The following is a 16,482-nucleotide window of genomic DNA, read 5'->3' on the forward strand; positions in this document are numbered from 1 at the left end:
TCCATCCCATGTTTCCTCTGCTGTATCTGTCAGCTTAGAAAATCTCACCTCAACATCTTTAACCACCAGTGACAGCCCATCTCGCTAGCATAGTTACGTTCAGATCCATGGAATGAATGATGAAAGTGGAAAAAATCCTGGAGTGAGATAAAAAATAAAAAAAATACATGGGATCGATGTTGCAATGGATACTTCCCCATGCATGATTGGAGTCACTCCAGTGCACATGAGCATCAGGGTGGCTTCATTCTGCCGGTTGGTTTTCAGGTGGGCTTCTCTTCAGCCAGTCCGGCTTATCTTCTCCTTTCTGCTCAGTCAAGGGGATCGATGACAGCAACCTTACCCCTAACTGGGAAACAAATAGAGGCTTTCTGCAGGTGACTGCCTCAAGTGTGTTCTCCTGAAGATAATGTCATGTCGCCTTAAACCCACACCAATCAAGTGGACATGCCCAGTGTGACAACATGTTCTCTCATAATCACTTTTCAACTTCCACAAAACAGCACTGGAGAGCATTGTCTTGCTCAGAGTGATATCCTTGTAAAAGTGATATTCTTACAAAAGCATGCTTTCACAAAGTGCTCATTAAAAAAAAAAAAACACTCTCAGTAACAGCTGCACTTAAAACTTTTTGTTTACATGTGAAAGTTGTGTCGCGTTTAAATGGACTGCCCTATAAACCTGGGATGTACAGTAAAATCCCCTGCAGAAAAGAAGGCAACAGGAACCAGCCTGTCTCATAACCCGACGGCTTTAAAGAGTCTCGGCACACACAGTCTTTATTTTAATGGCAAGACCTAGAGGAATAAAAGGGTTAGCTCATGTCAGGAGTTTCTCCGTCTAGCTCTTTCGACATAGAGAGACATATTTTGGTGACACTCTGAATACAGTTTCAGGCACTTAATTACGTGACCCGTCTGGCCCAAGGTCCATTCTCATGAGACTAATGGCCAATTGAGGTCTGGGTTTGTCGGTTATCACACAGTCAAGCCAATTGAGTCTGTCTATGTGACGGTGACTAAATGACAAGAGGGTCAAATTAGTTCTGACCCCTAACCCAATTTCATTTTTCATTTTCCGTTCAATTGGGGCTGGATTCTTTTGCAGGATGCTCAATTTAGGTTTTCCTGCATCTTCAAGGGTTTGAAGTATTAACACATTTTTCTCATGCCCTAGATGATTCCAAATCTTTTGGTGTCAACTCTAAAGCACATTGAAATGGTAAATATGCACATTTTATTCTAAGACCTACCATACTGATGTCCATAAATCTAGTCTTATCTATCATTAGTCTGTTATTGTCAGTCAATTTGCAGCAGCTCAAATGACAGAACATGGGAAGCCTTAAGCCAAAGAAAACCATACTTATCTTGTACCATGAGATCAAATGTGACACTTGCTGTTTAGGCCATAGCATTAAGTGGGGAGATGGGGGATTTTAGCATGTCCTTCTTGGGCTTAAACAGTCGGCCTCCCACAGCAAACCACCAGGAAGCAGGGCAGTAACAGCCCACCAGGCTGAAGTGTTACTTTGCTCTAAACATGTCATAACAGTCAACCACGTGCTGTGTTGAGGAGTAATCGTAAAATGCCTCTGGATGGCTCGGCATGAATGAACAACAGGCTTTTCCTTTTTCACACACTTGCTTCCTTGCCCAAATAGAATGTCATTCATGTGTATGGACCGTGAGACACCTGCAGGCAACTCGGGGGCTTGCTTACAGTTGACACACTTCAGACAGTGTTTTCATTACCAGGACAACGGTATAGTATATACAGTAATTTGTGATTTGGTCATGTGTTGCGTAATTGGCAATTTCTGCCATTCTGTGTGTCTCCAAACTCATATCTATCTGCCAGATGTCCCTCCCTGTCTCACTCTGGGTAGCCAACCTTTCAGCATTTTCGATGATGAAATCTGTTTCCAGGGCAACCAGGGTGCCAAATACATTCCCAGAGGCTTGTGGCAGGTGGATCTTTTGTTTACACCATATCTGAGGGTCTGCATTTCTATCAATAATCATGAATACAATAACATTATCATGATCATGAAACACTTTCCCGATTTAATGATTATAAATCCATTATTCTGTTGAATGTACCATGACATTTACATTACATTTATGCATTTAGCAGACACTTTTATCCAAAGCGACTTCCAAGAGAGACAAAAACAAAAGATCAGAGGTCACTGATCATAACAATGAGGTAGTCCCAAACATTGCAAGCAGCCAAAACATGAAGCATATATTGTGAAAAACTAAACAAGTGCCAAGGGAAGACCCATTGTTTTCATTTAGCAGGTTGCCTTCTTTTCAGAGTTTCTTGATTAGTTAATTTCTAGGTAAACTGTAAACTGAAACAATAACTGGGGTACACAAACAGGCATGGGAAAAGAGTATATGATAGAGCCTCCTTGATCCCCTTTTCAGGACATTACTATTATTTTGATTATGAAATGTACTGTTAGTTTAAATTTATTTTGTTCTTAATTAATAGCAAAGTGTTTTTGATGTATTTGGATTACATAGGGTTTCAATATGTTGCTAAGAGACAAACGCTTTACTTTTCTATATGAACGTTTGTCTACTTTGACATAGTGTCTGGGCTCTGCTAAATTGGTTTTGGATTGCATCATTGAGGTCCTGATTTCTGATTGTTTAATCCGAAATGCATGTACAATCAACATAATATCTATACTGTACATTGTCATTCAACGTATCGAGGCGCACTTGCAGAGCCAATAATATGACGACTATATGTCCCACAACACCAAGCTGTCGGCGCGTATTTGTGAGATGCTGAGCATGTACATGCACATCCATGCAGCCTTTTGAAATGTGGGGGGGGTCGTAAACCGAGATTGATTGGTTCAATAGAGGTTACATTGTTTTGTAATTGTTGACTTCGTCGTTTATTTGACTTATTGATAATCACCTCACGTCCTGCAGTTTAAACGTTGCGCTTGCGCGCAAAGACACCGGGAGCTGTCCAAGCGCTGAATCGGAGAAGACGTCCACTGCTCTCTGATTCCTCAACATTGGAGGGTCCACTAATAAGAAACAAATTGCACTTTTCAAACAATACTTAACTAACAACCATATTGGCTTTAAATTTTGTTTTTGAATGTAAGGAAACGCCTTGCTAATCGTTCTATGTTGCGTATTGGGGATATTTCGCACCTTCTTACGTTATCCACAGGTTCTTTTTTGCGGCGTCAATGACTCTGAATTTATGTTTCTTTATACGTTCTCCTCAAGAATAGCCAACTACATCAAGGAATCCGTGTTTCATCAAACTAAACTATGATCCTACGGACTGGAATGCCTCCTGCGTTTCTGAGTGCCACGAGAAAATTCAACTGCGCTTTGGACAGAAAGAAAGCGATTGTTCTGTTTGGATTATGTGCTTGACCACTAGCCTATTTACACATATGGAAGAAATAAAAAAGTAAAGATTTAGGAAAATCAAGAGGAATGAATCGCGCCTTTATCATAGTCTTGACAGCTTTATTTGCATGTTTAATGGAGATCAGCAACTTAAGGTAGGTCTATGTGTATGATCTTATAAACTAAGAACCTCCTGGAAACTTATAGGAAACATATGGTTAATGTTTTATAATGTTGAAAGATTGGGTGTATCTTTTTCTAAGCAAAATTGCTTAATGATCTTCATAGAAACTTTCCCTCGCACAAGAAAGTTTGAGGAAATGAGCGTTGACGCAGAATGTATTGGATAGTATTTGATAACGGGACAGATGTAAAATGTTGATACACTCAGTGTGGATAGCATATGGGGGTTGGACTGGAATTGGGGTTGTGTATGGTTTCCCTCCTGCTGCCTGTATTACACCTAAATACCTGAGTTATGGCATACACGAAATTCCTATGACAACGTGCATTTTAGGTCCATAGTTTGTTGGACTGCTGCCCTACCATTATGGATTAAGTGAAGTTGTTCCAATCAAGTCATGGATGGACGTCTCTGACTGCAAGCAAAGATCATTATTGGTGTTATGCCAAGTTAATCACCGTCTGTGGGCGTTGTCATGAAATAATGTGCTAATGCTAGTCAATTATTTCAAACTGTGTCGATGAATAGGTGACACATTCTAATAGCATTACGAAAAATAAAATATTTAATTGTATAATTACCGACTGTTTCAGACACGGTTTCCAATTTCCTTTCTCTCCTGCACGAGTTCTATGTGATTGAGCAGGACTGGCGTGTTTCTTGTGTCTGTCACAGGGTTGTGGATGCCAAAGAGCATGAGTCCAGGTCATCAACAAACTTGTCTCCCTCGGACTTCCTGGACTCTCTTATGGGTCGAACATCTGGTTATGATGCGCGAATAAGACCGAACTTCAAAGGTTGGTTTTTGTTATTTTCCCATGATTGTTTTTTCTTTCTTCTTCTTCTCCTTGATAATGTCACAAAGCTCAAATACATCATCAAAAGCAAAACATAAATAATCAGGCAGAGGAGACCTCTACCATTAGACTAGATTATAAAGAATGGATTCTCAGTTTGACTATTGACAAAACAGGTTTCTTGGAAAAAGCACATGTCTAAATGATGACAGGTTATATATCACTTTTGTAGAGAGGAACATAATCATCCCAGCAGCAATTATATGATTTGGGGGTTGAACCTTTGAACATCGCATTATGTCAGTTACTCACATCTGACAGGTTTATATCCCCCCGTAGACCTAGTGTAGATGGGTATTGGAAACAGAGCCAGACAAGAATAACTGTGAGGTTGCCGATCATGAGCGCTGCAAACAGACAAAGATGCCACCGTGACAGGCCAGATGATGGATGGGATCCCCCTAGCCAGGCTGTCGGCCGCTCAGGTCTTCCGCTGTGCTGCCGTGATGCCGGGGAGAGACTCAGCATCTGTCCCTTTGATAGAGCTGACTGACAATAGGATGCGGGAGAGGGAGAAAAGAACTGGGGTAGGGGCAGACGGGGGTTTAGGCATATGGAGGGGCACAACCCACCCCTCCACCCGGGTTTGGGTGGGGTCTTGGTTTAAGGCTGCTGGTAGTTTGGGAGTGCCACCACAGACAAATATAGCTGAGTAAACAGACACCGACAGACAAACCTTTTGGTCAGTTAGACAGAACCGCAGGCCCAGATCTATGTATTTGATCTGGAGGAACAGGACAACAAATGTAGACAAGATCTCAGAAAGAGAATGAGGACGAGACAAAGGCATGTCTGTTTTACGCCTGCTGATGCTTTGAGAGATGGAGGAACAGCAGGAACTGTTTTCATCTGTGTGAGAACATTCTGGATTTGTAAGGAGCAGATGAGAAGATGGAGATGAAACTCATGGATCTGAGCAAGCTGTTTACAATTGACCCCGTCTATATTTCTCTCTATCTCTGTCTCTTTCTCTCTCTGTTTTTCACGCTTTTCAAGCTCTATTTTCAGCTGTCTTCACTTTTATTTCTCATTTTCAAAAAAGAGGTATTCACTGCCTTTGTTGTTGTCACCTAGAAAAACCCGTTCGTCATCTACACTGCTACTGAGAATACTGATTGAAACCATACAGTGGAAGGCTGACCTACATATGTCTGTCCAGAACTTATTCTGTTTCAATTTTCTGCCACTACAGTTAAATGCAGCTTCTCGACTACAAACTGAGGCAAATATTAATACCAAGGCCCATAAAATATTGATGAGGAAAACACAGAGGAAGGGCACAGCGCTCACAACTTCACTTAGCACACTGAGACCAAGATCTTTCTACTGCTTTTGGAGGGTAAAACAGTTTGTGCTCACTGGGAGATCTCCCTTCACTAGGATCCGGGGAGTAAAAATGACACAGAGTTTACTATTTCATACAAAATTCATGACAGTGTTTATAGATTATGTTTTTCGCTTTACTATTTGTTTCTCTCTATATTTTCAATTATACACAGATTTCATGTTGCATTACTAATTTACCAGTAATTTTCCAATGTGCGTATAAGATATCAGTGGAAATATTATTTGTGATTATTGTGTATAATATGTATGTTCAATAATGCTTCAATATACAACATTCCATACCTTAACATCTCATTAATTCAATATTCAGACACCCTATCAAGCAACACAAACAGTATGATATGACTGTCTATTTCAAATTACCATTATCAGGGACTGTTGAATATTTAATCTTATCACTGCGTAGCTACTGTTCATACCTGGCATGCTTTTGAGGAAACATTTGTTTGAAGAGTCAGTCACTGGCAAAGCATGAAACACATTGGATGCTTTGCTGAACATTATCCCTTGTTAGTATTAATACACAAATTCGGAAAGAGTATTTTGTTACGCAAATTAAATCAAAGACAGTTTGCAGTCACAACTAATTATGCCTATGTTACTACAAACAGAACCTTATTTCTCGCAGTCAATTTTTTGTAATCTACAGTATTCTCCTTCAGCTTAGCAGGATTTTGGCGATAAAGATTGCTTGACTTTTTATTGTCATCTCATTCTCATTCCATTTCACAGGTCCACCTGTAAACGTTACATGCAATATTTTTATCAACAGTTTCGGCTCTGTCACAGAGACAACCATGGTAAGTGACCGAGCATATTGATGGATTTCTGCCCTGTCAAACATGTCAATGTTATTTATCGTCCAACCTGCAGGTCCACCAGTTAATGTTACCTGCAACATATTTATCAACAGCTTTGGTTCAATAGCAGAAACTACAATGGTGAGTTGAGCATTGCATTGCTTGGCGATGCTAATACAGCCTTGGTCTTTGCTCTGGAGTAAAGACTGAACCATTCGATTTCTAAACTCAACATGGATGTTTTGGATTGTTATTTCTCATTTTTATTTATTCACAAGACATGATCCAGTTTGTGCCATCTCTTTAGTCTATTGGCGGGTCCAGCAGGCAAATGATAGGGGCCAACAGACACACAAATGAATCAAACATTTTCCCATAATCCCTAGGGTAGTATCAGATTGCTATTCCCATGATATCTCCATGTGTGAGTTTGATTCATCTGTTTTAATAATTCACATTGAAAATTCCAGCTAATAATTCACTTTAATGCAGCCTATACCTGAAATGGGGGACTTAGGGCTAGTGATCCAAACAGATTAATTGGTGTAATGTCTGAAGATGGCTAACTGCTAAAGGGGTAAACAATATAAATCCTGGAATCCAGCATTGCATCTCTTTCCATTGTTGCTATCAAGGCCTCTTTAATTACATTTTAAACTTGTGAAAGTAATATGTGGATTTTTGTTAACAAGCACTTGCATACATATCAGCAGGGAAACACAAATTCTGATAGACCAGAACTTTATTAATCAAGACAGAAAGGCACTTTTGGAACCGCCAACAGTCTGTGGTTTACCAAATATGATCTGTGAGGGTTAGGAAAAGAATCTAATTTGATAAGATTTCTTTATCAGTTAGCAACTAAACCTCTTGAAAACTGTACATTTACTAACTGCATCTCAAAAACTCAGAAGGCTTTCTTAGTCAACCATTCACTGTATCATCATCTATTTCCTGTTACTGTTTCTCTAATGATGATTCTAATACCGTAATTTTTAGAGACGATACCTTTTAATGAGTCCAAAACATGTATTTAGTGTTAAGATGATGATAGTGTTTGGTGATTTAGAAATGACGTAGTATTGGTGTATACTATATCATCACAAATGAATCCGAGGTGATTTCTGCCAGACAAATATACCGAGCAGTGTTTTAATCGTTGAAACTTTGTCAACGTACACTTTAGAATGGACATCAATACTGCAATAAGTGTAACGAGGATCAGTAAAAACCTTTGGTATCACTAATGATCTGCTACATGGTGTCTACAATAAAATTGGCTGCCCCTATGATTTAAACCAAACCTGAGGCAGATATTTGGCCTACATTGCTGCATCATAAAAGAGGCTTTAGAGTATGAATGTGAACAGAAATACTGATCCTGACAACATTCAAAACACAACGTGTTTTTTCATTTGTGAGCATTCAGGTGTGACTGTACAATGTAAAATAAGTTCACAATAAAGTGGATAAACAGATCTCTATTTCCTCAGGATTACAGAGTGAACATCTTCTTGCGTCAGAAGTGGAATGATCCTCGACTGGCGTATAGCAAATACCCTGATTCGTCTCTGGACCTGGATCCCTCCATGTTGGATTCCATCTGGAAACCTGATCTCTTCTTTGCCAATGAGAAAGGGGCCAACTTCCATGATGTCACCACAGACAACAAGCTGCTGAGGATCTTCAAAGACGGGACTGTTCTCTACAGTATCAGGTAAAGTTGGTGGCATTTTACTATGAGATGGTATGTTTCAAATGCATTCTTTCAATATTGGGGCAGATGTTTGTGTTCTGTGCCTTGAGAATTACTACTTTCCTGGTGGAGAATTACAAACAAACCAGCAGAAATTCAAACCCATTGTGATTTCAGCAGACATTCAAGGGCTTCACTTCAGCCGTAGTCTACCTCCGGGCCCCGTACATGTAATTATCCTTGTAAGAGAATGGTTCCTACATCAAAGACTGGCTGCCTGAGTATGTGGCCACCATGGGATTTGTCTCAATAAACTATGAGCTCTGCAGGAGGGGCTTGTCTGCCCTGCTCTGTAGAACAATGTACAGTTTCCTTACCAGAGCTTTGCATGAGAAAAACAACCATCAGAGCATTCCCATACCCATTGACAGGATATGGTATATTGTTGGACAGCTGTAGTCTTGTGGAATCATTCTCTTGGACATCTTTATACCAATACGTTTGTTAAACGTTTCAGTGGATCAAGAATATTAACTTTGAACAGATTCCAGTAGACAAGGCATAGCTGACTCTTTCTCAATGGCCTCCTCGTCGAAAATTGACGAGGAAAAGAAAAAGCATTTAATTTGATTTCAATATCACTTCAGTAGAATAGTGCATCTTCACGGCAATGCTGGCACAGATGAAACACAGATCAATTTGGTATCCATTTGAAGAGCAGCTTGTGGCTGAGCGGTGCCCAGGTGTGGAGGGGTGCAGGGGGCTTGTGAGGAGATGAAAGGTGGTTAGACGTTCGCTCCATCCACCAAAGAGATGACGGCTGGAGACGACAATACATCTCAGAGACGATAACCCCAGTAATGAAAGTGTGATAGGAACCTGCTGAAGGGAATCCCGCCTGCTGTGTGGGAGGGAGGCTCCGAGCCTCAGAGGGAAAGTAGAGGAACAGAAGGAATATTTGCTGCAGGAGAAGAGCATACAATTAGCATAGATACAGTATGCCTGGGCATTAGGTCTTGAAATAACAATCGGAACCTCTGTGGAGTTCACTTTTTTTAAATAATTTTCTCATTATATTTTTCATATAAAATTTAGTCAAATCTATATTGGAATATGTACCGTTATCTATGGATACCATTATCTCGAATACAAGCATGCTCACCAATTTTGAATTAACAAACTCCCTTGTAGGTTGACTCTCATTCTGTCATGTCCAATGGATCTGAAAAACTTCCCCATGGATGTCCAGACTTGTACAATGCAGTTGGAGAGCTGTAAGTATTGATTCAAACTCTATCATCAAACTATTCAAACCCTTGTAACATGGGTTTGACTTCAGACTTTTGTGTTGAAATGTCTCTAAATGTCTCGTTTTTGTCTGCATTTTCTTTGCCGCTCCCTCCAGTTGGGTACACCATGAACGATTTGATCTTTGAGTGGCTGGGAGACGGCCCTGTGCAAGTGGCGGATGGGCTCACCCTGCCTCAGTTCATCATGAGGGATGAGAAGGAGCTGGGCTACTGTACCAAGCACTATAACACAGGTTAATTGTCACAGTGAATAGCGCAGGGGCGTCGGTTTCATTAGACCTGGGTCATGTCCCACCCTTTTTTGGAAAATCTGTCCCACCCACAATGGCTGCAACCTCAATAAAATCAGAAAAGAAGCTGTCCATACTCAAATTTGAAAACAAACCTACGCCCCTGGAACAACGACCCTGTTACACATCCCTCTCTGTGCTGCAGCTGACTGTCTCTGTGTGGGGTTCCCCAGGTAAGTTCACCTGCATCGAGGTCAAGTTCCACCTGGAGCGTCAGATGGGCTACTACCTGATCCAGATGTACATCCCCTCCCTCCTCATCGTCATCCTCTCCTGGGTCTCCTTCTGGATCAACATGGACGCCGCGCCGGCCAGAGTGGCACTGGGCATCACCACGGTGCTCACCATGACAACGCAGAGCTCTGGCTCCCGAGCCTCACTACCAAAGGTGAAGCTCTTGTCTTCGTATTCTCAGGATGAGTGGATAGTCTGACGACGGGCCTTAATGGGCTGTATTTAGCTCGACCACTCATGTATAATTAGCTAAAGTCATCCTCACTAAACAAACTGTAAAGGCTGTAATAAGATGTTCATGCTTTGCTGAATTTCAAATATTGGATTCCAATAGAAATCAGAAAAACAAATAGGTATGCCTAAGCAACCAGTTAAGCCGAGGAGTTTTTCATTTAAATCAATAACTTTTAAATCAGAACCTCTCAAGACATTCCTTTGCCACAAAAAAAGACTTGACACACCAGAGAGATGGTGTGAGTGTAAATAATGTTCTAAATATAGCAGTGGATACAAAGGGCTTTATTTTCCAACTCTCTCTCTCTGTCTCTAAATTGGCTTTTTCATTTACGCTAGCAAAAGGAGCACAAGCAGTATGAGTCATCTCTTGATGATCAATCACTCCCACTCACTGGCCTGCGTATGACCGTTGAGGGCTTGGCCACGTCAGACAGGCCCACATGAAAGAGACGTACGCTGATAAATATTTAGATGGAGGCCTTCAGAGAGGTCCAGAATACAAAAACACAAGCTCAATATGCCTCGAGTGCTCTCAAAAACTGGAGCTGTTTTTTTCTTCACACCATGCAAATTATCTGCCATCGTTAGAGACAGGGGAGAGGTCATTCTGTGATGAATAAGGAAGCAACATCAGACTCAGGTAGGCAAGTGTTCATCTCATCTGATCAACGCAGAGGAAGATGAAAGACTTTAGGCTCATGAATATTGATGCAATATCCTTTGTGTTACCTCTTTACTTAAATAAGCAATTATTTACTCAATTGAGTTCCTGGCACTTCTAATTCATTTATATTGTGTGTCTGTGAAAGGAATTTTATCTTTAAACCTGAAGATCTGTGAATGTATGATACATTTGAAAAGTTAACTTTCTGCTGCAATAAAGCATACGCAGTCAAATACACACATTGTCACATAGGAATATTTCACAAATATTACTGGTTTGTCTCTCTTGCAGGTATCTTACGTGAAGGCTATTGATATATGGATGGCAGTTTGTCTTCTGTTTGTCTTTGCTGCACTACTGGAATATGCTGGAGTTAACTTTGTCTCTAGGCAACAGAAGGAATTCCTTCGCTTGAGGCGAAGACAGAGGCGGAATCACAAGGTAAACACTGCTGGGACACTGCAGTCTCTCTTAAAAATATGCTGTTCTCTGATGTTGACCCCTGAGAAACCGAATGGGGTTGTCCTTGTCTGATTAATAAATGATGTGCTAGTTTGTCATGTTACTGGGAACGTGTGTCAGGGTGTCTAGGATTAGAATAACTGGGATCATTCAGCTGTTTATCCAGTGTTTATGAAGTCCCTGAACATTGGGACTATGCGTATCTACAGGCAAACACCCGAGTTGCAGCCTGACAAACGGCCCATGGTGTTGTGTGCATAATGTATGTGTGAGCATAAAGTCATGCTGTTTTCTCCACTAAGCAGAAGAACAATCCCTTGCTTGTTTTATTTCACCAGGATGATGACATGAGAGATGGACGTTTCAACTTCTCTGGCTATGGCGTGACTCAGTGTCTGCAGATGAAGGATGGGAACGCTGTGAAAAATACCGTCCCGGTCCCTGCCCCGCCACCACCTGTACAAAAAGACATTGACACGATGAAGAAGAAGTTTGTGGACAGGGCCAAAAGGATTGACACAATCTCCAGAGCAGCCTTTCCATTGGCCTTCCTTATCTTCAACATATTCTACTGGATCACGTACAAGATCATCAGGCATGAGGACATCCACAAAGAGTAGTTGATCTGTCCTGTAGGTTTAACACATTTCTCTTCCTTGTTTCTCTGGGTGAGAAATTCTTGGACGCCACAGAGAAGAGTTAGTTAGGAGACTGTACACTGAGAAAATGAACAGTGATGTTGTGGGTGATATTCTTTCAGGGATACAAGTAGATGTTTGTACAAAACCCTAGACAAAGTCACATATTGATTTACGAGTGGAAGAATTGGTGAAACAGAAAATAATGTGTTTGTTCTATTACTGCATATTGTTTCCTGGAGAATTTTCAATGGTTTTTACTCAAAGCACAGTACAGTAATGGAGAAGTGGACCAAATATGACCAAACAAAACAACACTGCCTTTGCATTGGTTCCATCTTGCAGTGGAGCAACATTTCATGGATTTGTATATTTATGGTAGTCAGAATTTCAGGTAAAGTTAGACCTCTGAGTGTTGGAAGGAAAATATGTTTCGTATTGAGAATGTTCAGAGCTGTTTTATACAATTGTACTGCAGTTCGTCACCATTTCTATAAACTGAAAAATATAGCTCTTCTGTTCATTATTTAGGGAGCACAATGTGCGCACACACACATATTTAGAAAGCACCAGACACACATACTTTTCATGTGTGTGAGGCTGTGAAATGATAACATTCTGAATTGGCAGTTGGATACTGCAATTCTGCGAACACCCCATGGCCTTTGATATCATGGATTTGATGAGATGAAACGATGCTTCCCTATTTTTCACAAAAGCAGCATTTCTTGCTGCTCAGCTGTCTGTCAGAAGCATTGCTTATCTGAAGCTCTTCTATCTAGGGCTGGATAGGTGTCTGTTCTCGTTCAGTTTCGGTCTATGTATAGTAAGTCATATTGTTGGATTATTGATGTCACCCGAATGTTTATTTTTTATTGTTGATTCATTCAGTGAATCTTTGGCAGTTTCAAATTCCATCTGTTCAATTGGTAATTTTTTCACTCACATTAGCATCGGTGATGTATTGTAACCCGGCTTATGTTCCATTAGGTAGGTCCATTCAAAAAATGAACAATCATGAAAGACTATTATTACGAATGGCAAATTACTGACACATGACTACATTTTTCAAAATTGCCATATGCCAATGAATATGTATCACAGGTCAATATTGCAGGTATTCTAGGTATGGTTTTAGAGATGAAGTGTACGTCTTTTGTAGATTTACTGTAACAAGCTGTTTATTGTCTCGAGGGCAATTGTTTATAAAAAAAAAACTATGTATATTTAAAATTCCTATGAGGACTGTTGAATGCATCCCCCTCACTTCTCTGCCACAATTTTGACATGCCCTCATTGGGTTGCCACACTTGGCATTATATACAGTCATGCAACTAGTAAAGAGATCCTCATGACACTCATGGTGTAGAGCAGCTACTGGTCCATGCACTCCTGATAAAATGTGGTGAACTCTTTTCTTGAAAGCTGATACTGGTAATAGGTTATTTACTTTACTGTACATTAATAAAGTTGAGTGTGCACCACATTCACAATGTGTCTGAATATAGTCTGTATATTGTAGGAAATCGCCTGAATTCATTTGGTTCAGATTTCAGGTCTTTCTACTTTCATCAGCAGCTCTCTACTTTTTCTAATGTAAATATTGATTACAAGCCTATTTAATCATAGAAAAAGATTTCACTCACTACTGGACAAAAGTTAAAACCTATGGTTTCCAACAGGAGCTGGGGATGTACAGTAACAGAAACACCAACAGTGTCCTTTCCTTTTACCTGGCCAATAACTCAGGGTGATGGCAGATGCCTTAGATCTTCTCGGGTCACTGAAACAGATGCGAAGCGACAGCGAGCTTCCATTAATGCAACATAATGGACCTGGTCCAGAGGTCACCGCGGGTGGTATTTACTCATCTGGACACCAACTGAATGAAAACAGAAAGGCAGTGTTTCAGTCACGTGAAAGCAGATCCACTAAACACAGCAGGTTGCTTCTGTGCTGTCTCAAGTCTCTGTAATAGCCTCTGAGTTGTTTAAAAATATATAGAAATTCCTTTCCTGGTTTCCTCTCATGTTCAATAATATCCAAGATTTTTTTTGGTTTGTTGATCAAACAGGAGAGAGTGCACATGTATATATGCTTGGAAAGCCTTGCTGTACATTGTTTAGCGACTAATATTGGGTTATATTCTTTATAACATAAGGGACAACCAGGAAATGATTTTAGCAGCTTATCCAAACAGAAGCATAATTCCTAACTGCTCTTCAAAAGGGTCTTGCAACAACACCAGGATTAGAAGATAGTAAATAATTCTAATCCACTTCGATTTACCACACATTTGGCTTTAGGCGTAGCTTTACATTACTGCACATTATTTCTCTGGATGAATAAATGCTGATGCAATCTTATTTGGAAACATCCAATGAAGCTTAGTAATGACAGCTTATAAAAAATACAATTATTTTCAGACTTATGTGTAAAAATAGACTGTGTCTTAATTGTCTGCAAGAAAATACAGCTTCCATCATTCATTAAGCCTCAAGACGGTCTGGGAGAAGTAAGAAATTAGAGGGTTTCCATAGCAACTGAGCAGGAATTGAAAAGACCAGCATATGAGGAAAGTAGGGATTGATTGAGTTATGAAAATTGTGAGATCATTTACCAAATAGTTTATGTCTCTCCTGTCAAGAGGGATGTCTCAACAAATGAATGTGGCTGCCTGTTAAAACCTGTTATTGAACTAGAACCAAGTGGGCATAACTCAGTGTCAAATCAGTGTGCAAAACCTTAACCATTAAACATAACCTTGACTGAAACATTAAGCCTCAGACACAAGTCCAAGACAAATAAGCAAACACTCAACAAAAGTGTATGGGGGATCAGTTTAGTGGGATTACCAGTCTTCATACCAAGAGCAAGCAGGCCTGTGTAGAGGAGGCCGTGTGGAGATCCAGAGTGGGTATTACAGATGTCAGTGTTCAGTGGTGTGTGGGCTGCCAGTATTGATCCCCAATCCTTTGTCATGGCTCAAGGTAGTCCATAATCAATGAGAATGAACCGTCCGGGCATGCTTCGTTTCTCTCTGAGTTCGGCTGAGATTACTTTGTTTTATGATTTAGAAGGGTCTCTTTCAAAAGACAGCTGGCTTCAAAAAAGACTTGTATCTACCTTTAACCCTTAACAGCAGATACTGTATATTATACTGCATGTTTATAAAAATATTGTCTAAACTCTGCTGCCAGTCGCAGGAGGACATGTTAAATTACTGTCATTATGTTGTTCGAATGATTCTTTGACGGTATATCTTACTGGAGCCAGTAACCCTTGGACAGAAAACATTTAAATGATACATATTTGAAAACATGTTTTGGCATAATATTGAATTGATGAATTAATTAGTTTCTCCTATACATATTGACTTCCATATTTCACACCTAAAGGTACTAAAAATTAAAATGTCTGACCCTGGTCAAAAGCAAACATATTAAAATCAGAGGTCTCAGGGTCAGCATGAATGGAATAGTCCATCAGTGAGAAACAATATAAACATGATATCCAGCCGTATTAGTCGTGTTTGTAAAACTGCCAATCTTATTAGAACCTCAGCTACTATGTCTGACGATCTTGTCAGGGGACTCTAAACCTGAAATGACAAAACAACCTTGACAGCTCCTTGTCTTGGTTCTGTCCAGCAATTACAGATGAGGGCCTCATTCATGACAGGACGGTGCTCTTCATCCAGAAGTAAGCAGTTCATCGGCGGTCAGACAACCTGAGGCCACTCAGCTCAAACTTAATGGAACTTAGCATGCGGTAATGGAATGACAAAACAGATCCCCCATGCGATGTTCCTCAACGTGGCAATGCGAGATTTTCAGAGAGTCCTTGGGGATAGAAATCCTCCCCAGCTGCTCTCCTGTCAAGACGAGCGAGCACCTCTGCACCTCTGACCCCTAGGAGAACCGAAAGGCCTGCCTCTGGTGCCACAGGGAGGAAGGCAGAGGGTAAAGAGTGTTAAGGTGTTTAAGCAAGAGTGGAGGTGAGGGGAAAATTGTGTGAGATTGGTGTGAAAGCCACATTGAGGGGGAGGCGAGCCCCCCCACAGCAATTGTCACATCTGATCCTGAAACAAAGATTTTTTTGTGAGCCTGTATCTCTTATTTATGAGAAAGCACATTCACTGCTGCTGAATGGGACTGATGGTTTTCTTGGGGGGGGGGGGGGGGGGGGGTCAAAAACATTACAGATGCAAAAACAATACATATATAAGTGTTGTACAGATGAGACAAAAGAGACAAGACAACACAACCCACACACAATATCCACAATCTCCTTGTGGAAGTCTATTTTAGTCTCGTAATATTGAGAGTCCATAGGAGCCCATTATATGGCTGTCTGAAACAGCAGAGCACAGAC

The 16,482-nt window shown here is 40.6% G+C and overlaps 1 protein-coding gene across 2 annotated transcripts; it reads left to right on the plus strand.

Annotated features, from left to right (window-relative positions):
• The first annotated feature begins 3,464 nt into the window (after positions 1-3,464).
• Positions 3,465-12,488, plus strand: glra2 (glycine receptor, alpha 2). Of its 2 annotated transcripts, none has more exons than XM_084688695.1 (9): positions 3,465-3,544; positions 4,249-4,370; positions 6,651-6,718; positions 8,071-8,294; positions 9,465-9,547; positions 9,679-9,816; positions 10,047-10,261; positions 11,300-11,449; positions 11,809-12,488. In XM_084688695.1, exons 1-9 carry the CDS (start codon positions 3,477-3,479, stop codon positions 12,088-12,090), a joined length of 1,350 nt encoding a protein of 449 aa, XP_084544821.1. In that variant the 5' UTR covers positions 3,465-3,476; the 3' UTR covers positions 12,091-12,488. The 2 variants fall into 2 exon arrangements, with proteins under 2 accessions (XP_084544821.1, XP_084544820.1); XM_084688694.1 differs by lacking the exon at positions 6,651-6,718 and adding an exon at positions 6,510-6,577 and having other exon boundaries at positions 3,477-3,544.
• Positions 12,489-16,482: the final 3,994 nt, after the last annotated feature.

The sequence above is a fragment of the Hypomesus nipponensis genome, chromosome 23 (genome assembly GCF_054491055.1).
Source record: "Hypomesus nipponensis isolate SF chromosome 23, ASM5449105v1, whole genome shotgun sequence".
Lineage (NCBI taxonomy): Eukaryota > Metazoa > Chordata > Actinopteri > Osmeriformes > Osmeridae > Hypomesus > Hypomesus nipponensis.